At 40.4% G+C, this 23,874-nt stretch overlaps 1 protein-coding gene and 1 long non-coding RNA gene across 2 annotated transcripts in view; one reads left to right on the forward strand and one right to left on the reverse strand.

Moving 5' to 3' along the window:
• BTBD1 (BTB domain containing 1) overlaps nucleotides 1–23,788 on the forward strand; it is a 41,636-nt gene extending 17,848 nt beyond the window's left edge. The window contains exons 4-8 of the mRNA XM_019460396.2: nucleotides 5,241–5,438; nucleotides 13,057–13,249; nucleotides 18,954–19,041; nucleotides 21,310–21,456; nucleotides 21,950–23,788. Coding sequence (XP_019315941.2) covers nucleotides 5,241–5,438; nucleotides 13,057–13,249; nucleotides 18,954–19,041; nucleotides 21,310–21,456; nucleotides 21,950–22,108 — 785 coding nt within the window. The 3' untranslated portion in view covers nucleotides 22,109–23,788. The remainder of the gene's footprint in view (nucleotides 1–5,240; nucleotides 5,439–13,056; nucleotides 13,250–18,953; nucleotides 19,042–21,309; nucleotides 21,457–21,949) is intronic.
• Nucleotides 14,234–16,533, reverse strand: LOC128772700 (uncharacterized). Its single transcript, XR_008416858.1, has 2 exons — nucleotides 16,081–16,533; nucleotides 14,234–14,924 (listed from the first exon to the last, which is right to left on the reverse strand). It is a non-coding gene; the product is annotated as an uncharacterized LOC128772700 (long non-coding RNA).
• Nucleotides 23,789–23,874: the final 86 nt, after the last annotated feature.

Raw genomic sequence — 23,874 nt, forward strand, 5'->3', positions numbered from 1 at the left:
GCTAATCTAGGCCTATGGCTTTAAATATTCTCTTCATCATGATGAACATAAAATATATATGAGTTATCTGTTGTGTATTATTATGTTATTATCTGTCTTGCCAGTAGACAGGAAAAAGTATGGGCAGGGAAAACACCCACGTTTTAAAAGCTTTGGCCTCGGTATGGCACCCTCATTTTGGCTCTTACTTCATTGTCTGGGATTCAGCAACATTATCCCACTTAAATTCAGAGGAAGCTAGGAGATACAAGTCACATCTCAAGAAGAAGAGAAAACAGATGTTTTGTAAACAGCCAGTACTCACTGCCTGTCTCTGTCTGTACCTGACCTTGTCTTCTCTCACTCTCCCCATTATTCACTGTGTTTCATAAACACTAGCCAGGGTTATTTCTATTTTAAGCCTTTGTGTTTACTATTCCCACGAATTGGAATCCTTTTGCCTTGAATCTGTATGTGGCTTCCTCCTTTTAATCATTCTGATACCAAGTTAGATGAGACCTGAGAGAGGCTGTAGAGAGAGGCTGTCTACTTAGTCAAAGTAGATACCATGTTCCCCTAAACAATCCTTTTCTGTTACTCTGATTTATTTTACTCACAGTAGGTTTCACTATCTGAAATTCTTAAGTAGGTATTTTTGTATGTGTCTGTGTATTTGTCTGTGTATGTTTATGATGGTTACCTACCTTCCCCACCTAGATTGTAAGCTTTTTTTTTTCTTTTAAGATTTTATTTCTCAGTAATCTCTACACCCAGCATGGGGCTTGAATTTAAAACCCTGAGATCAAGAATCACGTGCTTTACCGACTGAACCAGCCAGGCACCCTGATTGTAAACTCTTTGAAGGCAGGGACTTTGTTGCGTTACCACTGTATTTGTAACACTAAAGACAATAGAACATAGTACCTGTTCAGTTAGTATTTGTTGACCAACTGGACTGTGTCTAGAATGTTTCCTTTCCTTCCCACCTTGGCTAGTTCTCACTCATCCTTTTTTTTTTTTTTTTTTCTTTTTCATGTTTATTTATTTTGAGAGAGAGAGAGACAGAGCATGAGCAGGGGAGGGACCGAGAGACAGGAAGAGAGAATCCTAAGCAGGCTCCGCGTTGTCAGTGCAGAGCCGAATGGGGCTCGAACTCACTAACCGTGAGATTATGACCTGAGCTGAAATCAAGAGCCGGACACTTAACCGATTGAGCCACCCAGGCGCCCCTACCTCTCACTCATTTTTAATGTCTTGGCTAAAATTATACTTCTGCAGTGACTTCTTTCTTAAGAATTGACACCCTGCCCTCCTCCATGACATTTAGTATATTCTGTTATAACCACATCCCATTGTGAGTTTGTCTGTCTATTGCACTGTACCTCGGGAAGGATGTACAATCATCTTGCATTAATTATCCTGAAGGGCAGGGGCTAGATTGGGTCCTCCCCACTATACATAATATCCACTGACTGGATGTTTGAGAGCCCCAGGCACTGCCCACATTGCTGGGACACATTGCTTAATCCTAATTTTCTTCCCCTAGGGGGTTGTCACTCCATTTGTAATTCAGTTTATGTTTGAAATAGCATTGCTTGCATCTGAGCGACTTGTCCTGGGAGTTGTTTTGTAAATAGCTCCTATGTTAGGCGTGCCATTGGAGCCTGGGGGTCTTGAAGTAGGTGCCTTGTGCAGTGTAAATACTCAAAATATTTGTTGATTTGATTTGATTCACCATTGCTTATATTAAAATCTAGTCTTGCATTACGTGTACAAAACATAATCTTAGCTGTTTTTATGATCTTTACTGGGCTCTCAGCTGTAATTTCTTACTATAACATCTGCCAATAGAAGACCTGTGTGTTTCCACACCATAGTCCAGTTTGCTTCAAGTGTACTTGTGAAAAATTGGGATGAAAGAGAAGTCTAGGAGCTGAGAGAAAGAAGGTTGGGCCATGCTTCAGGAGCTTTTTTTTTTTTTTTTTTTTTTTTTTAAAATGTGTGTTTGTTTGCTTATTTAAAGAGAGAGCTCACAGTAGGGTCAGAGAGAGGGAGAGAGAATCCCAAGCAGGTTCCACATTGTTAGCACAGAGCCTGACACAGGGCTTGCGCTCACAAATCATGAGATCATGACCTGAACTGAAATCAAGAGTCAGATGCTCAAATGACTGAGCCACCCAGACACCCCAGGAGCTCTTTTTATAGTTTTAGATTCTAGAGAAGCTTTTTCTCCTGTGGGATTCGAATATACGTTCTGGAGTGATGTGCTTCCTCCAGAGAGATGCTGTTTCTCTCTTAGAGCTTTTTGCTAATGGAAGAAGGTTCTGTGTCACATTGATAGAAAAAAGCAAATTTACATTATGCCAAGGTCAGTATAATGTGTTTTTTCCCCTGCTGATATGTTAAGGTTCTTTGTTTATCTTTACTGAAGGTTATTAGCATACAAAGTAGAGATATGTGGATCCAAAGTTGTCTGTTTTCCCACTGAATGATTAATTTTGGTCAGTGTATATTCCTAATCCTACAGAATATTGAGGTATATTGGTTTACATTCATTTACCTGTGGAAAAGCTTTATGGAACTGTACTCTGTATTCATCTGCTCAGCTACCAGAGAAGGAAAAACTTGATTTAAAAAAAAATTATGTATAACCTACTCATTTTTAACATAATGTTGAGCCCCTGTGCTGACATGGCTCGAATGATAGCTGTGGTTCAATACTGACCAAATGTTTGGATGTAGTATGAATGTGTAGATCATTACCGAATCGAATTTTTTTTAAATAAATTTTTCTTAGATGTGTATTACTGGGTAATTTAAGCACAGTGAATGTATGTAAGTACGGCATCCTCATTTTTATTTGAATCCTGTGATTATTAAGCGTCGTTATTATGAGTATCGTTATTGTATTAGCGAAGCCCTCAGGCCTCTGACGTGTTTTTTGTTTGTCTTGGGTTTTCAGTCTTCCTCTTCAGAAAGACTCTTTGGACTGTGATGCTTTTCAAGCACTTCCATCTACTTGTCACACATTCCCTCTCTCCTCTGTCTCTGTTTGGGTGCAGCCTGTCGTTTTGTTCTGGTCTGTTGGCCTCTATGGCCTGTCTCTGGACTTCCTGCTTTTGGTCTACTATAGAAAAGCTGAGCGGATTCGAGTTTTGCCTCTGATTAAAGGAGAAAGGTTCTGAGTGAGGGCCTGAGTTCTGGGCAGGACGTTTATGCTTGGACGTCAGATAGGGATTTCACACTTCACATGTCCCAAACGAAACTCCAGATCCCCTTCTCACCATCCCCCAAGGCCGCCTCTGTAGGCTTTCCCATCTCAGTTGATGCCACTGTCGTCGGTCCGTTGCTTAGACTATAAACCCGGGAATTGCCCTTGACTCCTATCACCCCCAGTATTCAGTCTGTTAGGACATCACACTGAGTCCTCCTTCAGGGTATATCCTGAATCTGATGGTTTTTCACCACTTCCTCCTGGTCCAGGCCGTCATCACCTCTGATGTGGATCAGAGCAGGAGCCTTCTAACTGATCTCCTTTCCACTCTGACCTCCACTAGAGTCTCCTCTCAACATGGCTGCCAGCGTGATCCTTCTAGAACATAAAATGTCACAGCTCAGAATCCTCCAGGGGTTCGTTCTCCTTTGTACTCAGAGTAAAAGCCAGATGATTGACAGGGTGCTATAAGATTGTACCCCATTTCCCTCCATTTCTGGCCTCCTCGCCTACCACTTTTCCCTCTTGCCCACTGCAGTCTAGCCACACTGGCCTCCTGGCTTGGTCCTCACACATGCCAGGCACACTTCGATGGGAGAGCCGTCACACTGGACATGCCAAACACTTCTGGCTAGGCCTCTGGCTGACTCCCCCATACCCCCCGTCAAGTCTTGGCTCAGATGAGCTGCCCAAGCCGCCCTGTTTTATTTATTTATTTATTTATTTATTTATTTATTTATTTATTTATTTAAAAACATTTTTTTTTCTTAAATGTTTATTTTTGAGAGGGACAGAGACAGAATGCAAGTGGGTTAGGGGCAGAGAGAGAGGGAGACACAGAAGCAGAAGCAGGCTCCAGGCTCTGAGCTGTCAGCACAGATTCTGACGTGGGGCTTGAACTCATGAGCCGTGAGATCATGACCTGAGCTGAAGTTGGACGCTCAACCGACTGAGCCATCCAGGTGCCCCAAAGCCATCCTGTTTTAAACTGCACTTGGGATTCCTCTCACCCTACGGTCTGTCCTACACTTAGCATCTAACTTGTTAAATCTATTTATGTTTAATGTTAACCCCCACTAGAATGTAAGCTCCATAAAGGCAAGGGACTTATTTTTAACTTTTTATTCAGTGATGTATCCTTAGCGTCTAGAACAGTGCCTGACACACAGTGAGTGCTTAATAAGGAATATTTGGGGAACGAATGAATGGTTATCTGTAGTCTTTATAGATTTATGTATGTCACTAATTTGAAGCCCTTTTCTCAGACTTACAATTAATCTTACTCTGGGTATTTGAGTTTGCTTAATAAATGGCACAAATATACAAGGAGATACTGTACCTAAGCTTCCACGTATGGTAAAGAAAAAGTTGAATATTAACTTCATAGCAATTATTTAAACTCTTTTTTTTAATAAAATTTTTAACGTTTATTTTTGAGAGGAAGCGAGAGCACATGAGCGAGGGAGGGCCAAAGAGAGAGGGAGACACAGAATCTGAAGCAGGCTCCAGGCTCTGAGCTGTCAACATAGAGCACAACGTGGGGCTTGAACTCACGAACTGTGAGATCATGACCTGAGCTGAGGTCGGATGCTTACCTGACTGAGCCACCCAGACGTCCCCTAAACTCTGTTTTGTTTTGTTTTTTAATGTTTATTTTGAGAGAGAGAGAGAAAGACAAGTGTGTGAGCAGGGGAGAGGCAGAGGGAGGGAAAAAGAGAATCCCAAGCAGGCTCTGTGCTGTCAGTGCAGAGCCTGACATGGGACTTGATCTCATGAACCGTGAGGTCACGACCTGAGCCGATATCAAGAGTCGGAAACTTAACCAAATGAGCCACCCAGGCACCACACTTTATAGCACTGTTTTAAAGAAAACTTGGCTGTTTAATTGTTTTCATTCTTTAATATTTTTAAGTATAGGGGCTGTAGTTTTAAGTATCTAATCTCCTTTTTTAATTGAGATTTGAAACTTAATGTAAGTCTGTTTGTTGGTGTTTTGTTAAAGATCAAAATATTCCTAATTTGATTTATTCTTGTATTTTCCCTGTAGACACACTCTGTGCCGTTCTGGAAAGAGACACACTTAGTATTAGAGAGAGTCGACTTTTTGGAGCCGTTGTACGATGGGCAGAAGCGGAATGTCAAAGACAACAATTGCCTGTGACTTTTGGAAACAAACAGAAAGTTCTAGGAAAAGCACTGTCCTTGATCCGGTTTCCACTGATGACCATTGAAGAGTTTGCAGCAGGTAGGGCTATAACTTGACCAAAATCTGTGTGAAACTATGCCAACAGGCAGTCAGCCAGCCTCCCTGTGCAAAAGAGGGAAAGAAGCTGGTACTTACTGAGCTCTAGTCACATGACACATGGAGGTGTGTGTAATTTCCTTTACTTCTGGTAGCCCTTCAAGATAACATTGTAAGTTAGTTATTTATTTTGATATGTGCACTAGGTTCTTCTTTTTTGGGTGGGGGCTATAGTGTGCACAAGTGTTACGTTAGTCTCTGGGGTACAGGTGGTGATTCTGTTCTACGGGGCTGTATGCTCACCGCAAATGTAGCCGCCCGTCACCACCTAAGACTACTACGGTGTCATGGACTATATTCCCTGTGCTGTTACTTTTTATTCCCATGATTTGTTCATCCCATAACTGATGGCCTGGGCCTCCAACTCTCCTTCAGCCGTTTACCCCATCCTCCCACCCCTTTCCCCCTGGTAACCATCAGTGTGTTCTCTGTAGTTTCTTGGTTTGCCTCTCTCTTCTCACCCTTATGGTCATCTGGTTTCCTAAATTCCACATAGGAGTGAAATGATATATTTATCTTTCTCTGACTGACAAACTTCACTTAGCATTATACGCTTTCGCTCCACCCATGTTATTGCAAATGGTAAGATTGCATTCATTTTTATGACTAATATTCCATTGGGTGTGTGTGTGTGTACGTACGTACGTACGTACGTACGTACATACAGACGCACCACATCTTCTTTATCCATTCATCAATTGATGGACACTTGGGCTGTTTCCATATCTTGGCTATTGTAGGTAATGCTGCTATACACATAGGGGTGCATGAATCCCTTTGAATTAGGGTCTTTGTATTCTTTTTTTTTAGTGTCTTTGTATTCTTTGGGTGAATACCTAATAGTGTGATTGCTGGATCGTAGGGTAGTTCTATTTTTAACTTTTTGAGGATCCTCCATACTGTTTTCCATAGTGGCCGCCCCAGTTTGCACTCCCACCAGCAGTGCAAGAGGATTCCTTTTTCTCCACATTTTTGCCAACACCTGTTATTTCTTGTGTTGTTGATTTTAGCCATTCTGGTGATATCTCGTGGTTTTGATTTGCATTTCCCTGATGATGAGTGATGTTGAGCCTCTTCATGTGTCTCTTGGCCATCTCTGTGTCTTCTTTCGAGAAATGTCTGTTCATGTCTTCTGTATTTTAAACTTAATATAAAGGAAATCATACATACAGTATGTGCTCTTTTGTATATGGCTTTTTCTTTTTTTAAAGTTTATCTTTAAGAGAGAGTGTGTAAGTGAGTGGGGGAGGGGCAGAGAGAGAGGGAGGGAGAGAGAATTCCAAGCAGGCTCTGTGCTGACTGATGTGGAGCTCCAGCTCACCCACTGTGAGATCGTGAATTGAGCCGAAATCAAGAGTTGGATGCTTAACCGACTGAGCCACCCAGGCACCCCTGGCTTTTTTCTCTTAACGTTATGTCTGTTAGATTCATCCTTGAGGTAGTGTTTTCACTGTTGTATAATCTGTCATAGGAATGTGCCATGATTTATTTATGCATTTTACTGTTGTTGAACATCTGGGTTGTTTCTCTTTGGTGGCCATTAAGAACATTCTTGTACATGTCACTTAGGAGACATATGTAAACATTTCCGTTGCATGCCAAATCTTGCCATTTGCACCTACGTGGATGGAACTGGAGGGTATTATGCTAAGTGAAATTAGTCAGAAAAAGACAAATATCATATGACTGCACTCATATGAGGACTTTAAGAGACAAAATAGATGAACATATAAGGGAAGGGAAACAAAAATAATATATATAAAAACAGGGAGGGGGACAAAACAGAAGAGACTCATAAATATGGAGAACAAACTGAAGGTTACTGAAGGGGGGGCATGTGGGAGGGGGGATGGGCTAAATGGGGAAGGGGCACTAAGGAATCTACTGAAATCATTGTTTCACTATATGCTCACTAATTTGGATGTAAATTTTAAGAAATAAAAAATAAAATAAAAAAAAAAAGTTAAGGTTAAAGTTCATTTTTTTCCCTATCAAGCCATATATTAAAAAACTATCTTTGCCTCGCATACATTGCAGGGCCAACTTTGTTGTAAATCAGGTGACTTTGTGTGAATGAATCTGTTTCTGGAGTTTCTATATTCTGTTCCACTGTTACATTTGTTTATTCTTGTACCAATCCTGCATAGTTTTAGTTCTATAGTTTTACACCAAATCTTGAAATCTGATAGCGAAAACTCCCCAGCTTTGTTCTTCTTCAAGATTATCTTGGCTATTTTTGGTCTTTTGCGTTTTCATATTAATGTATTTTTTAAAGTTTATTTATTTTTTGAGAGAGAAGGAAAGAGAATCCCAGGCAGGCTCCACACTGGCAGCACAGAGCCTGCCTGACGCGGGGCTCAAACTCACAAACCATGAGATCATGACCTGAGCTGAAACCAAGAATCGGATGCTTAACAGACTGAGCTACCCAGGTGCCCCACATATAAGTAAATTTTTTAATCACCTTGTCAATTTCTACCTCTCCCCCGCACCCCCCACCCCGCAAATTATCATATTTTGATTGGAACTTAGATTGGTGTGGGGATAAATGACATTTTTGTAATATTGAGTCTTTCCATCAACATTTATCTAAGTCTTTTAAAATCTCTTTTAGTAATATTTTGAGTTTTCTGGTAGAGGTCTTGTATGCTTTTTGGGAGGTTTATTCTAACCTAGATACTTTTTTTTTTTAATTATTTTTTTTAATGTTTTTGAGAGAGAGAGAGCACGAGTTGGGGAGGGTCAGAGAGAGAGGGAGACACAGAATTCGAAGCAGGCTCCAGGCTCCAAGCTGTCAGCACAGAGCCCAATGCGGGGCTCGAACCCACAAGCCGTGACATCATGACCTGAGCTGAAGTCAGACGTTTAACCAACTGAGCCAGCCAGGCGCCCCTAGATATTTCATTTTTTTGTTTTGTTTTTTTTTTTTTGTTTTTACAGAGAGAGACAGAGCATGAGCAGGGCAGGGGCAGAGAGAGAGGGAGACACAGAATCCGAAGCAGGCTACAGGCTCTGAGCTGTTAGCACAGAACCCAATGCAGAGCTCGAACTCACAGACTGTGAGACTGTGACCTGAGCTGAAGTTGGACATTTAACCGACTGAGCCACCCAGGCGCCCCTAGATATTTCTTTTTTTTTTTTTTTTTTTTTTAACATTTATTTATTTTTGAGACAGAGCATGAACGGGGGAGGGGCAGAGAGAGAGGGAGACACAGAATCGGAAGCAGGCTCCAGGCTCCGAGCCATCAGCCCAGAGCCTGACGCGGGGCTCGAACTCATGGACCGTGAGATCGTGACCTGAGCCGAAGTCGGACGCTTAACCGACTGCGCCACCCAGGCGCCCCGATATTTCATTTTTTAAATGCTATTGTAAATGATTGTCTTTAAAATTTCCATGTTATAATCAATTGTTCACTGATAGAAATACAGTTGATTTTTCTATATTGACCTTGTATCTAGTGAACTTGCTAATAAATTCACTGATTCTAATTTATTTGTAGGTCACTGTACATAGTCTACATGTACAATCATGCCACTGCAAACAGTAATAATTCTACTTCTTCCTGTCTAATCCTTAGACATTTTATTTCTTTTTCTTGCTTTATTATGTGGTCTAGGACCTCTGGCATATTAGTGAATAGCAGTGCTGGTAGCGAACATCTCGTCTCATTCCAGTGTTACACACAAAGCTTTACTATTTCCCCAGAGTAGGCTTGCTGTAAATGTTTTGTAGGTGCCTCGTATTGGATTAAGCAAGTTTCCCTCTGTTACTAGTCTGCTAAGAGTTTTATGATGAATTTTATCAAATACTTCTCTTCATCTTGTCATGATACAGTAGTTTTCCCCTTTATTTTCTTTTTCTTTCTTATTTGTAATTGGCCTTACTACGCGGTTCATAATTGGGCAGCATCCCATCTCGCAAGTAGAGAGATGCTCCTTGCTTTATTTTCTTAACTTGGTGAACTAGACTGATTTCCCAAATTAAACCTATTTTGGATTTCTTATGTAAGGTAGACTTAGTTGTCACGCTTTATCCTATGTTACCAGATCCAATTTGCTAAATTTTAAAATATTTTTATGACTATTTAATGAGAGAAATTAGTCTATAATTTTCCTTTCTTGTAATTGTCAGATGTGGATTACCAAATTTATGCTGGTCTCATCCAAAACTTAACAAATGCTTGTTTTTTTCAGTGTTCAAGAGATTGTGTAAGATTGGTGTTGTTTTTTTTCTTAAATGTTTAGGAAAATTTGCCAGTGAAGTTATCTGGATCCAGAGTTTACTTTATGGAACATTTTTAATAGATCTTTTTTTGTTTTTTAATTTTTTAAAGTAATCTCTACATCCAGCATGGGGCTCAAACTCACAACCCCAAGACCAAGAGTTGCACACTACTGAGTGAGCCAGGTGCCCCTGTGGAAGGTTTTTAATTAGAGATTCAATTTCTTAGATAGAATAGCATAGCACTATTTCTTTTTGTAACCGTTGGCTCTAGCCTTTTAATTTTTTTTAACATGAATGTTACAATATCCTTTTATTGTCTCTACATCTGTGGAGTCTAAACTGTGTCCCTATATTCATTTCTTTCCTTTTTTTTTTTTTTTTTAAGTTTATTTATTTTAGAGCAAGCACAAGAGCAAGCAGCAGAGGGGCAGAGGGAGAGAGAGAATCCCAAGCAGGCTCCACACTGGCAGCCTGGAGCCCAAGTGGGCTCAAACTCAGGAACAGTGAGATCATGACCTGAGGCGAAATCAAGAGTTGGATGCTTAACAGACTGAGCCCTTACCCGCCCCTCCCATACTCATTTCTGATATCGGTAGATTGTATCTTCTTTGATCAGCCTTGCCTAGTGGTTTATACATTTTATTAATTTTTTCTAAGAACCGACTTCTGGCTTTATTAATATTTTCTATTGTATGTATGTTTTCCATTCCATTAACTTCTGCTTTTTTGTTATCTCCTTCATTTGATTTTAGTTTGCTGGGGATTATTTTGTCAGTCTTTGTGGGGTTTTTTTTCCTTTCTTTCTTTTTTTTTTTATTGAATGTTTATTTTTATCTTTGAGAGAGAAAGATGGACAGAGTGCAAGCAAGGGAGGGGCAGAGAGAGAGAGACACAGAATCCAAAGCTGAGCTGTCAGCACAGAGCCCAGTGCAGGGCTCGAATCGCGGACCGCGAGATCATGACCTGAGCCGACATCAGACGCTTACCGACTGGGCCACCCAGGTGCCCTTCACTTCACAAGTTTTGATATGTATTTTCATTATCATTCGATAAAAAATACTCTCTCGTTTTCATGGTGATTTTTCTTTATGACCCATGATATCAGCCAAATTTTCAAATATTTGGGGACTTCTCCCCCCAGCATTTTAAGACCCCTGAAATTTCTGTTAAATCTTTAGTTTCTTAGCAGTTTCTTTCTGCTTGGTTTCTTGGTCTCATAATTTTCCCTTGCTTATCATAGCTTAGGAATCAGCAAACACTTCCTGGAGAAATTGTGCAGAAAATGTTGGTCTTACCTCTCTTACCCCCTTTCTGCAGCATTGTTGTCTGGCTGCTTTGGTAGCTTTAAATTCCAGTGTTTGTCTCCTCAGTCCAGTGAGGATTACATGATTTCTAGGTTGCCTGTTTCTGTTTGGCATTTATGCCCTGTGAAGCAGATCAGCAAATATCCCAAGGGGGAGAAATAGTGACAAATATATGGCTTCATCTCAACACATTTCCCTTCTCAAACACTGACTGCCTCAGCTGTTGTCAACTTAAAAATAGCTATTTTATGTATTTCATCCATAGTTGTTCTGTGATGTAGATGATTCCATCCTACAGACCACACTCCTTAGTATTTTTATGTAGTCAAATAATGTTTCTTTTGCTGTTAGGCATATTCTTTTCCCTATATTGCCTCTGTATTGTGCTTTTAAAAATGTTTTTATGGAGAATTCCCTTTATCTATTTTGCTGTTGAGTATGTTTGCTTTTTTTTTTCCCTGTCTAGATTTGGAAATTAGAAATTCTGTGTTTATTTTTCCCCCCTCAGTTTTCTTAATTCTCCATTTCACAATAAAACAATACTTACTGCTCACCCCTATTGGAGATAAGAAGGTTACAGTGGTGTGTTATTCCTTTCAACCTTTGCAGACCACTTGGTGACTGGTCACACACACACACAACACGTTACGGTGACACAACTGTGGTGGGCCTGGTTCTAGGTCATACTAGGTCGTATGTGATTACTTTCTTGCAGTAGGTATATGGCTCATATCTGAGAACAGTTTCCTGATCCGAAGACTTCTTTTTTCAACTAAGGAAGTTTTATTATAGTTTTGAATTATTACATCATCTTTTAATTTTAATTTTCTTTTTAATGTTTGTTTATTCTTGAGTGAGCGTGAGTGGGGGAGGGGCAGAGAGAGGGAGACACAGAATCCAAAACAGGCTCCAGGCTCCGAGCTGTCAGTGCAGAGCCCGACGCGGGGCTCAAACCCACGGACCACAAGATCATGACCCGAGCCCAAGTTGGACGTTTAACCGAGTGAGCCACCCAGGCGCCCCTGCGTCCTATTTCTTATTATTAGTTCTTCAGGAACACTTGTGACCTGTATGTGTGTCCCTGCTTTTTATCGTTTTTTCTCACCTGGAACATTTTAATTCTTTTGTGTTATGTTAGTCCTTGTCATTCTGAGAAAGTCACATGGGTTCATCCCCATCTCTGTTGATATTAGCACTCCCAGTTCTGTTCTTTTTACTAAAATGCAGGTTTTAAGTTTTTAGTTGTTGTTTTTTGTTTGTTTTTTTTCTTCCTTTTTTACACTCTTTCCTCATCCAGAGGCTGCAAATCACTGTTGGGGCCAGGTCTGGCAGGTTGATAGATTAATCTAATGTTTAAAATCAGGGGGTTTTACAGTACTGTCTGAATTTAGGACTTCTAAACCAAATTTCTGGTGTTGTGCAGTCTCTTATTTAGATTGCTTTTACCAGTCTTGTAAGGGATCTGGCATCTTTTTATTAGGAGTGGCATTTATTCCTGGATAAATTTGAACTGAACGGGCTTTTTCAGAAGCAGTGAATGGGAACACTGTAACATACGTGACGTGCTGCTTGCACAGCTCATCCAGTCTTAGCTTCTGCCCTCTGCTGATTTCTGAACGCCGGAAGCAAGCACCATCCCATGTGTTTCCCCCTCTAGGTGGGGTGTAGAGAGGTAGCGAGAGCTCTGGCTACCACGTGAGCATTGCCCCCGTAGGGAATGACTCTTCTTCCTGGTGAACAGGTGTCCGTGGTGCACAGAGGGGGTGGATGGATAGAAAAATCCAGAGATCCTTCTGCGATTTCAGAGTTTCATCTAAGCTTTGATTTATTTACTAACGGTTTTCACACTTAGGACCTATTAGGTTAACTTCAAATGGATTTTGAAATCCTTACAATTAAATACATGCTCAAAATTTTCTGCCTCATCGTTACTTTACCTCTTCCGGATTTGAATTCACTTCGTTTGGAGTGTTACAAAGTTAGGGATTGAAATCCAGTCGGTTTTACTAAGGTCAGATTTTTATTTCTGCAGGTCCTGCCCAGTCCGGAATTTTGTCAGATCGGGAGGTGGTAAATCTCTTTCTCCATTTTACGGTCAATCCTAAGCCCCGAGTGGAATACATCGACCGGCCAAGGTGCTGCCTGCGAGGAAAGGAGTGCTGTATCCGTAGGTTCCAGCAAGTGGAGAGCCGCTGGGGCTACAGCGGCACGAGCGACCGAATCAGGTGTCTGTCGCGTTGCAGGCGCGGGGGTGACGTGGGGCCGCACCTAGCATTTTTCTTTTGTCCTCATGTCGTGGGAGACAGTTGACCACGTTTTATTTTCTGCTTTGTTTAGTATATCTCTGAGTTACTACAGGAGTCCAGAGTCAGGAAGATACAGCAGTGTCTTTGCTGCACTGGGACTGAGGGGATCTCTCAGGAAACAAGTGAACTTAGAGAGGGCCGGCTGGGGTTTTCCACAGCACGGATTCTGTTTGGATCTCTACTGCTGGAGAGCAGGGTCTACACCTTCATTAATCAAACACTTGCTTCTACTGTGTTTAATGTGAGCTTTTTGTTTGCAAAGATATTGCACGGGAGATAGTTCTATGTACGGTTATAAAAGAGTGAAAAATCTAGAATCTTGAGACGTGTGTATATAATCCTGTTGAGGAATTTATCTTTGCCCTGCCTTGTTTTCTTTAGGCCAGATGTCAAAATAGAATGTTTCAGTTTCCATAAAATAATACGTTTTGGATTTTTACTTATTTATAATAGCACTTTAGTATAAAGCTAGGAGCTAATAACAAGCTTGTTAAAAAACAACTCTGAGGGCGAGAACTCAGAAACGTTGGGTTAAAATGGAAATTTAAAATGCATTTGTGGGCTATTTAATAATTACTCACAATGAGAATATCCTATATGAAAATTTATGAGATGAGGCCAAAGTGTCACACAAAGAAACAGTAACAATGATCTACTTTTACTAAATAAACTAGAGTAGAAATAAATGATTTAAGCATTCAACTCAAGTAGCTAAAAAACGAATAGCCAAAAGAACAATAGAAAAGAGAAGAGAAATAAATCTCGTAATTAATGAATTAAAAATAGAATTAAGAAATCCATAAGTTGGTTCTTTAAAAAGATCAATAAAATAAATAAACTTCTGGCAGAGATAGTAAAGAAAGAAAACATACATTTGGAAATAATAATGGGAATATAATCATATACTAAGGCAGTTTTTATTTTAATTCTGAGTTTACTCTGTGCTAATAAATTGAACATCTTGATGGAATGGATCATTTTATAGGCAAATATAAATTATCAAAATTGACTGAAGAGGAAAGCCTGAATAGACCAGTTACCAATGGAAGGAATTAAAAGTTATCAAAGAACTGTCCCTTCACAAGGTGGTTTTTACAGGTGAGTTTTATCAAACCTTCAAGGAACAGGTCCTTGAGCATTAAAAGAAGAAAATACTTCTTGGTTCATTATTGAAAGAAGCATAACCCTTATACAGGAGTTTGATAAAACAAGAAAGTTTCTAGATCAATCTCATTTACAGAGAAGAACAACTTCTACGTAAGGTATCAGTGTCTTAAATCTAGCAATACCTCAGAAAAATAATAACTGAGCAAACAGGGTTTATTTGAAGATTGAAAAATGTATTAATATATATTCACCACAGCAGCAGATGAAAGAAGAAAAGCGATTTGATTGTTGCAGTGGATATCAGAAAGACTTGATAAAATTTCACCTTCATTCCAGATGTAACTACTAATAGACTAGGTCTAGAAGATCTTGAACACGATTCACCGTTGAAACCTCAGGATAGGGATGCTGGCCAGCACCGTTGTACTTCAGCAGCATTCTTAGAATTCTGGGTGACGCCGTCACGAAGGATAAAGAAATTAGAACCCTGAGTATTGGAAGGGAAGAAGTCTTTTTCAGAATTTGCTGATGACATTATCTACATTAGTACCACTTTTCCCTTTTTTATAATAAAACATTTTGTACTCCCTCTTTAGTAACCTGGTGAAATTCATAGACTGTATACCTCACGCATTGTTTTTGGTCAACATAATGACCTAGCTCCAATGTAACGGAGCAGTAAACGTAACGGAGATGAAATAAAACCCGTCCTTCAGTACGTAGATGCTTGAGCAGGACACCAGGAGGCAGCCGGAAGCACCCGTGTGCGTGCCACACAGGCTGCCGGGGCAGGTGTATTATGTTAACGTGTCAAAAAGCGTGAGCAGCGTTGCTGCCAATGATGTCATTTTTTTTTAAAGGTTTCAAATAAAACAGTACGGTCAGTCCTGTTTGTTTAGTTTCCAGATTTGCAGCTCGCCTGCTCACTAAAACTTCTCTGTACTCCCAAATCAATATTTGCAGCGCTTCCTTACCACAGACCTGAGTTGCCCGGAGGTATGTTCCTATTTGAGGTCGCACAGGTGACCCCCTCCTGAGGAAACGGAGACAGCAGGGGGCAGCGCAGTGTAGAGCCAGACACTGGCCCCGGGGCCGTTTGGGCAGCTGGCCCCTAACCCTGCACCTGTTAAGTCACTTAACACTTCTGAACTCCTGTTTTCTCTTTTGTAAAATAAGATGGAACCTCCGAGGATGAGTTGTTTGGGGGATTTAAGGTTACAACCCATGTCGGGGGGGAGGGGGGTGTGGGTACGTGTGTACACATGTTCCCCGTAGGAGCAATGGTTTAGTATCTGTGGCAACTTTATAGAATATAATTACTACAAATAGTGAGGATTGGCTGTATAATATTTCCTTTATTTATATGGTAGTAACATCTTGTAAAAGTCACTGAATATTAAAATTGCCATAAAAATTATTGGTTTGTGCTGAAACACTGTGCGATGCTGAAGACCCTGGGACCCTTGCTCTGCAAGGAGAACTGGGGGTTGAGTGTAATCCCTTAATTCCTTCCTGTGCTCAGACGGAAGGCACACCCTGTCTGCAGGAGCAATCTTGCTTTCTAACAATGCCGAAAGCTGTAGTTTGTCAATAAAGTGGACTTAGGTTGAGCTCTTGTAGTTATAAACAAGTTTTTCACCTACATGAATTCCGACAGGACACTTGAAAATTGGCTGGGATTCTTTGTTTTCAGAGACCGTCCTGATCATTGCAGTAAATCTTGCTGCCACTGGAACCCCTGAGCCTTTGTGGGAAACAGAGCATGGTCTCCGTGGGGCTAGGACTCTTTTTGAGAACAGTTGATCCATCCCGATGACCTCAGGATCAGTAAAAATCTATTAGAGCCAATAAAAAGAGAATAGTGGCCATTTGTGAAATGTATATACAAATCCCAGTGACGGTCCTGTATGTCCTCAGAATTCAGTTACAGAGACGGATGGATGGTGGTGAGGGTTGTATAGCGATGTGAATGTTCTCAGTGCCACTAAATTGCACACTTAAAAATGGTTAAGATGTTACATTTTGTTACATATTTTGCCACAACAAAAAGATCCAATTTAAACACGTTTAGGTTTTCAGTTACAATATTAAGTAAAAAAAAAAAGATCTCACTTACAATCGTGACAACATAAAGAAAGGAACAGGAATAGATTCCGTAGGAAACAGACAGAACAGCACCTTCATGGAGAACCGGAGAACCTTGCCTGTAGCCATTGTCTTGCCAAGCTAAGTGCGTGGACTGCGGCTCCCTGCAGGAGTGACGTGCTCTTCGCAGGAAGCATTGGCTTGGCCCAGTTACTCTAAAATTAAGCTGGAAGAGTAAATTTTCTCTTTTTAAAAGAGCAGTATGGATCAAATGTAAGACTACTGTAAAGTTAAAGTAAGTTCGTGCCGTATGGAACACTCTACAGAGTCCAGGAAGCAGACTGACCTAAATGAGCATAGAATATGAGGGGAGAAACTTAGAAGATGAGGAAAGGATCAACCACTGGGAAAATACAGTTTGATTCCCTGTTGATATCATCTGCCAATATTTGTATCCATTTATTTAATATTAAAGAACACGTGACTGTGATGCAGAGGAGATAGGCCTCTCTCCACTTGGCAGGGGTCATAATACAACTACAGGTAATCCAAAGTTTTTGTGTCCACAGCCACCATGAAGTTAATAAGTAAATGACAAACAGGACACTTGCAATAATGGATAGTTACTGACAGAGCATAGCTATATAACGTGGTCTTAATCCACATGAAAGAGACACTCAGCAGCAGAGAAAAATGGGGAAAGAACATGAGTATTTTATTAAAGAGAAAATCCAGTAGACGGTAAATATTCAAATGTTTTAACTCCTTAATAATCCAAGAAAAAAAAATAGAATTTGTCAGTCATCAGTTTGTCAGTGGCACAAAGACATAGAAATACTCACAATTGCTGAGCATCAGATAGAAACGATCTTCGTTCCCTGTGGGGTGAACACTTCCACCGGAAAGCAGTTTGATAATGTTTATCTAAAGCCTTAAGAACACGCCTTTCATTTTCCTCAGCAATTCTAAGAATTTATTCTCAGGACATAATTAAGGCTCTGCAAAGTGATTTAGCTGCAAGATTGTTCCTCATGGCACTGTCACATAATAAAAACTGCAAATAACCTGGATTATCCAATAATGAGAAATCTGATCTAGTGGAGCAGTAGTAATCTTTTACCTTTTTAAATGAAAAAGAAGTATTTATACACATACATACAACTGAGATGATTTGTAAATAACATGTTCATAGAAAACAAGTCTATTTTCCCATCGCTAAAAAATAGAACTAAGTCTAAAAAGAGCACCAAAAGCTACTACGTGGGATTTAGAGATGCTTTAAATGTTCCTTATTTGATTAGCTGCATTTCTACTTTTTTTACCCCCACAGAGAATATATTGCTTTTTTAAAATAAGGAAAAACTATATTATAAATGACATATTTAAAAAATGTTAAGGTGGTCTTCGCCCTGTGCTGGGAGTTTTAGCATAGCGCGGTGGGGGAGTGCGGGCCCTTTGGCCCGCCACACTTCTTGCCCCAGGCAAGTTAATTTCTCTAAACCTCAGTTGCCTCCACTGTAAAGACCGGGGGTACGAACAACACTGTGTTAGTCTATCCAGCCATTACAATGATTCAAGGAAATAATTCATGTAAAAAGATGGCCGGGCAGCGCCCAGCACAGGAAGTACTTGGCGTGGCGGTAACAATATTGATCATCGAAGTTGCTGCTGAACATGTGGAGGGTGACTGCTTGATGTGACGGATTGTCTCTGATTACATCTTTCATGCTGTTTGTACTCTCGGTCAGTTTTCCTACATTGGTAAAGTGGAGCAAGATGGGTCTGTTTCTTAGCTCCTATGACCAAACTGGTCTTGCTGATTGTTCTAGTATGAACCCTCATTCTGATCCATCTGTGTAAGTTAGGGCCTGGCCCCAGCCCTGCACCACCAGTGTTCTGTTACAGCAGCTTCCCTCACAACTCTTACCCCAACCTCCGGTTGTTGACTGATCCCTTTGTTTACTTTTTTATTATTCATGTCCTCCTTTGGGCTCTAAGCGCAGTGTGGTGCCCAGTATTTAACTCTGACAGGCCCCTAGGAAGTATTCATAGAACTGGTAAGTTGTTACAGATTGGACTTGCTGGGCTCTGGGCCTTTGTATCATGAAGACGTGCAGACATTTGGACTAAGACATCATTAAGATGGTCATTACAACAAAAGTGGGCATTTAGGTTAGATAATTTCCTTTGACTCTCAAAAATGTACAGTACAGAAGACAACTTCTACTTAAGTTCCCATTAAGTTAAAATTTTTTCTAGAAAGAGTTTTTTGGTAAGCAGATGACACTTCCAAGGATATCAAATTTATGACAGTTTTCCTTTTTATGAGCAAAATTTATTCCAGGTAGCACTTAAAAATTTTATAGGCCTTTAGACTATGAATATTGAATAAATTATGTATATTATTTTATATTTGGCTTCATTCTCTCAGGTTCACAGTTAATAGAAGAATCTCTATAGTCGGATTTGGTTTGTATGGATCTATCCACGGACCCACGGATTATCAAGTGAATATACAGGTACAGTTCTTCCTCACTGTTTATCGTCTTGAAATACAACAAATGTAATTTTATAGTAAGATCTCATTTTGACAAAGTCAGATTTCAATATAGTTATCAAAGGCATCAGAAGGCCTAGAGAGTTCTGTCTTACAACCGATGAAAAGCACTTTCAGAGAATTGGGACTCCTGGGGTCCTTCACAGAAGCATTAGCACACAAGGAGCCTCCCTTCTCCAGGAAACCCCTTCTGTCACTCCCTTCTGCTGCGCACTGACTGTCTAAAAACATCTGCAGGCTGTTTTTCCTGGCACTTTGAACTCTAGGGCTTGAAGCTGTCTAATTTTTCAAAACTACTGTGAACACCTTCTGATTTCCAGTTGTCTGACTATACCCTGCCTTAGTCTTTAGATCTGTTCCACCTCAGCTCTTAATCGGGAAGAACGTTAAATACCTTTCTCATTCCCTTCAGTAGACCAGTATTCTCCCACTATTTTGACAGTCCACCCCAGTTAGTAAAATTGTTTTTGAAACATGTCTGTGCTGGACTTGTATTTACAAGCTGTACGTATACAATACTGTGCTTCTATAGTAAAACACAAAGAATAGAAAAGGAAGTAAACACTGTTTCAAACTTTTATCCATAGAAAAACACTGCCTTCTCTAAAACATTAATATTTTATTTATTTTAATGTTTTTATTTATTTTTGAGACAGAGAGAGACAGAGCATGAACGGGGAAGGGGCAGAGAGAGAGGGAGACACAGAATCTGAAGCAGGCTCCAGGCTCTGAGCTGTCAGTGCAGAGCCTGACACGGGGCTCGAACTCACAGACTGTGAGATCATGACCTGAGCTGAAGTCGGACGCTCAACCGACTGAGCCACCCAGGCGCCCCTAACATATTATTTTTAATAGCAAAAACCTTGGTGAACTTTGTGTTCAGATTTCATCATTAGTGGGGTGCCTGGGTGGCTCAGTCGGTTAAGTGGCCGACTTCGGCTTAGGTCATGATCTCACAGTTCCTGAGTTGAAGCCCCGCATCAGGCTCTGTGCTGACAGCTCAGAGGGGGAGAGAGAAAATCCCAGGCAGGCTCCATACCATAAGTGCCTGGCGCGGAGCTCGAACTCACAATCGTGAGATCATGACCTGAGCCACAACCAAGAGTTGGACACTTAACCGACTAAGCCCCCCAGGCGCCCCATTGCTGGAATTTTCTAATTTGATTTTTCCAACAGCCTGAGGAAGAAGGCAAAAAGCAAGGTTTCCCCCAAAGTAAACAATAAAACTGCAGCTCAGAAGTGTAGCGGTTTGCCAAATCCTGGGTCTCCCCACTTTATCCCAGGACACCATTGTGCTGTATTTTTTATTGAAGTTTTTTTATTGAACTGTGATATACATGTAGAAAAGTGCAGATATTTGTACATGGTGCGTAAGGCTCGCTTCTCACAAGTGGAGTGCATTGTGTAGCCAGCAGCCAGATCAAGGAACAGGCCGGTAGAGCGCCCCGGGAGCCCCCTTGTGGTCTTCTCCAGTCACTGTCCCTGCGGAGGTGATCTCTGCCCGGACCTGGCACAGCATTGATTGTTTTGGCCTATTTTACTGTTACTGTTTTTACCTAATGTATGTGAACAGGCAGGTCTGTGAGCCTCTGCCTCTGCACGTGATGTTCCCTCGCATGGACCTTTGTACCTTTGTACCTTTGTAACCCGGGAGGCCCTGGCTGGAGCTCTTCCAACTCTCACTCCTTCCTGGCAAAATAAAATTCTCCTCTTCTGCATTGCTCTTTTACTGCCAGTTCTGCACTGCACTGTCGCTGGACACGTGTCTAGTGACTGGAAGCTCCTTGAGGGCGTGGCACAGATTATGGAACTAAATTGAAAAAATGGGGTTTTCACATTTTTAATATCTACATACCTGAATACTGCATTTCAGGTCATTTTAATTTCAGTAAATAACATTTAGACATAGGAAACGCTATGGGAATTTCCTAGCAGCAAGACACAGGCTAGCAAGGAGGAGAGGCCTGTTTTCCTCGGTATCTAAAATCCAGGTGTTCTAAAGACCAGTTCCCCGGGTTGGTGTCTCCTGGGCAAGCCCCTGTGTCCTGCAGCCGAGTCGAGGTTAGCTGGCATTCCACCCCCCCCCCCCCGTGTTCCAGCCGTCTCTGGTGGTTAGAGAGAAGTAGACAAGACTTACACTCTCCTGTTCCTAAGGGCTCCGTGGGCTTTTCTGTGAAACTTTGCTTCAGTTGATTTTGCTTAAGTGTAACTTGTCTTTGAAAAATTACAGATCATTGAATATGAAAAAAAACAAACCCTGGGACAGAATGATACTGGATTCAGTTGTGATGGGACTGCTAACACATTCAGGGTCATGTTCAAAGAACCTATAGAGATCCTGCCCAATGTGTGCTACACAGCATGCGCCACACTCAAAGTAAGAGCCTTCCGGAATGTTCTCGATGGTGAACTGGTGGGTTTCCTCTCCCATGTTACAGAGAGTGTGTTCTCCATAGAAACGGAGAGTCACAGACAATAAAGCCTTCAGGAAGAAGGGAAAGAAGGAAGCTGGGAGCTGAAATATTCCACTGCTTGGAGAAAAGAAGTGCCTGTCAGCATAGCTCTGCTCTGACATGGTTCTTTATAAGCAGTAGCCCTTTGCTTGAGTAGGAGATTGAATGTTTGACAGAAGATAAAATAACTATTTTCTTAAAACCATTTCCCTGTTCTCTAAAAGCAGAGTTCTACATTATTTTTAATCATTAACTAGTTTTGTAGCAAAAATTCCATTTTTCATGAAGTGACATAGCATAAAATTTCATACAAGAACAGTAATGAAATACAACAGATCATTAACCTAATTAAAACACCACATTAAATTGAGTGCTTATTAAATGAAAATTACTAACGAACCTTTTGTTCTCATTTAGGGCCCAGATTCCCACTATGGCACAAAAGGATTGAAGAAAGTCGTGCATGAGGCACCTGCTGCTGGCAAGACTGTTTTTTTCTTTTTTAGTTCCCCGGGCAATAATAACGGCACTTCGATAGAAGATGGACAGATACCAGAAATCATATTTTATACATAATCCAGCATTCTGATACATCTTGGCTAAAGAGTACCATACAGTCTAGTCTCAAAGGCCTATAAAACTGGCCACAAAAAATAGTCTGAATGTCATGAATATTTATAATTGTGAGATAAGAAACATTTTGGTTTCTTAGAAGAGATGAACAATATTGATTTAAATCTCTGCATGGTTTAAAAGCAGATTTTCCTTTTTCTTATAACCTTAGGGAAAAAGAGAACTGGGTGTAACCTTAAAAAAGCTGTTTCAGCTTTATCTTGTATAATTTCGTAGATGAGCTGACTCATGGTCTTTCCACAGTTTTATAATTGAAAGATTCTTGTTTTAGACAGATGGTTGTGTTGTTGTTTTAACTGTTGTGAGGGTTAGATGAGATGGACTTCTAGGCTTATCTGTTTTGAAGATTACATGAGATGAGACGGGTCAGTATTCCTACAGAATTCCTATTAATTCAAATAACTGATTTCAGAAAATTAAGAAAACTGACCTTATATTTGGAGTTTTGAGATACCTGGTTGTTAGCATTCATAATATTTCCAGAAGCAGGCCTAATAAATGCCCAAGAACATTTTCAGTGCATTTACAAAAAAGGATATTTTATAATAGTATAGTCATGTGTTACATAGTACAGCTTTAAACTATAAATGCAGTTGGTACAAATTCACAATAATGTGATATAAACAGAGGATCTAAAGGTATAGTCTAGGACTGGATTCTTCATCACCAAGGTGCACCACTGCACTTGCTGGTAGCTGTCCGGGGGATGGTCCTGAGGATGCCCGAGACTGAGATGGTGACTGGCTACACGGGCATCAGTTCCACATTGTGGCGATAATCTAACACAACAGGAAACTGAATAAAATACTAACCTTTCTGGCAACTACTTTGAAATTTTAAAGATCTCCAACAGCATCACTCCTGCTGAAAAGTGTACTTTCTGTCACCGCCACAGTTCTACCCAGGAAGTAAGCTATGTTTCATGTTTGTACCTCCTTCATGTCACAGGTTATAGCCGTTTTGGGAGGGGATAGGAAGTATACCTGGCAGAATAACATTTATATACTTTTTTATAAAGCAACATTTTTATATAAATAACATCATCTTTTTCCCTTGAAAACGATTATCTTGTAAAAAAAAAAAAAACCCTATGTGTAATTAAGATCTATCACATAGTTTGGGAAGATGGTTAAAAAAATCACAATTCTTTAAGTAACAGCTTAAAAAGAATTTTTTCTAAATAATAGTAACTAGGACAAAAAATTTCATTTAAAATAGTACTTCATTTTATATTTTCAAGGAGGTAGTGATGTGTGTCGGTGGCAGAGGTCTCAAAATCGCTGAAGAAGGGAAATTTTTCTCTGGTAACATCATATGGACATAAACGTCAGTTAACTGGAATATCTATGGAATGTGTCGTTCTGGTTAATTACAGATTAACTGGCAGGCGCAGATTAACCAGCTGTAGTAACCGTTATGGAAAGTACTTCCACCTTAAAGTGTGGAATAGGTAAGTAAGTTCATGGTTTTTGACATTAGAGGCGTTTCAAGGGCTTTTCAAGTACGTTGCACTGAACAAGGATTGTAACTGAAGGTGCTACAGAACGTACAAGAAACGGAACTGTTTACGGATCTGGGACATCCCCTGGAATTTTTAAAAAATAAATATTATCCTTGTATTTATTTTTTGGTCATTTGTCTTTTTCTTCCGAAAGTTGAGTGTAACCGCGTTCTGGAACAAGGTTTCTAGTTGATTGAGGTTTTAACGT

This window comes from Panthera pardus, unplaced genomic scaffold (genome assembly GCF_024362965.1).
Source record: "Panthera pardus isolate Hobbes unplaced genomic scaffold, ASM2436296v1 HiC_scaffold_23, whole genome shotgun sequence".
In the NCBI taxonomy this organism is placed as follows: Eukaryota; Metazoa; Chordata; class Mammalia; order Carnivora; family Felidae; genus Panthera; species Panthera pardus.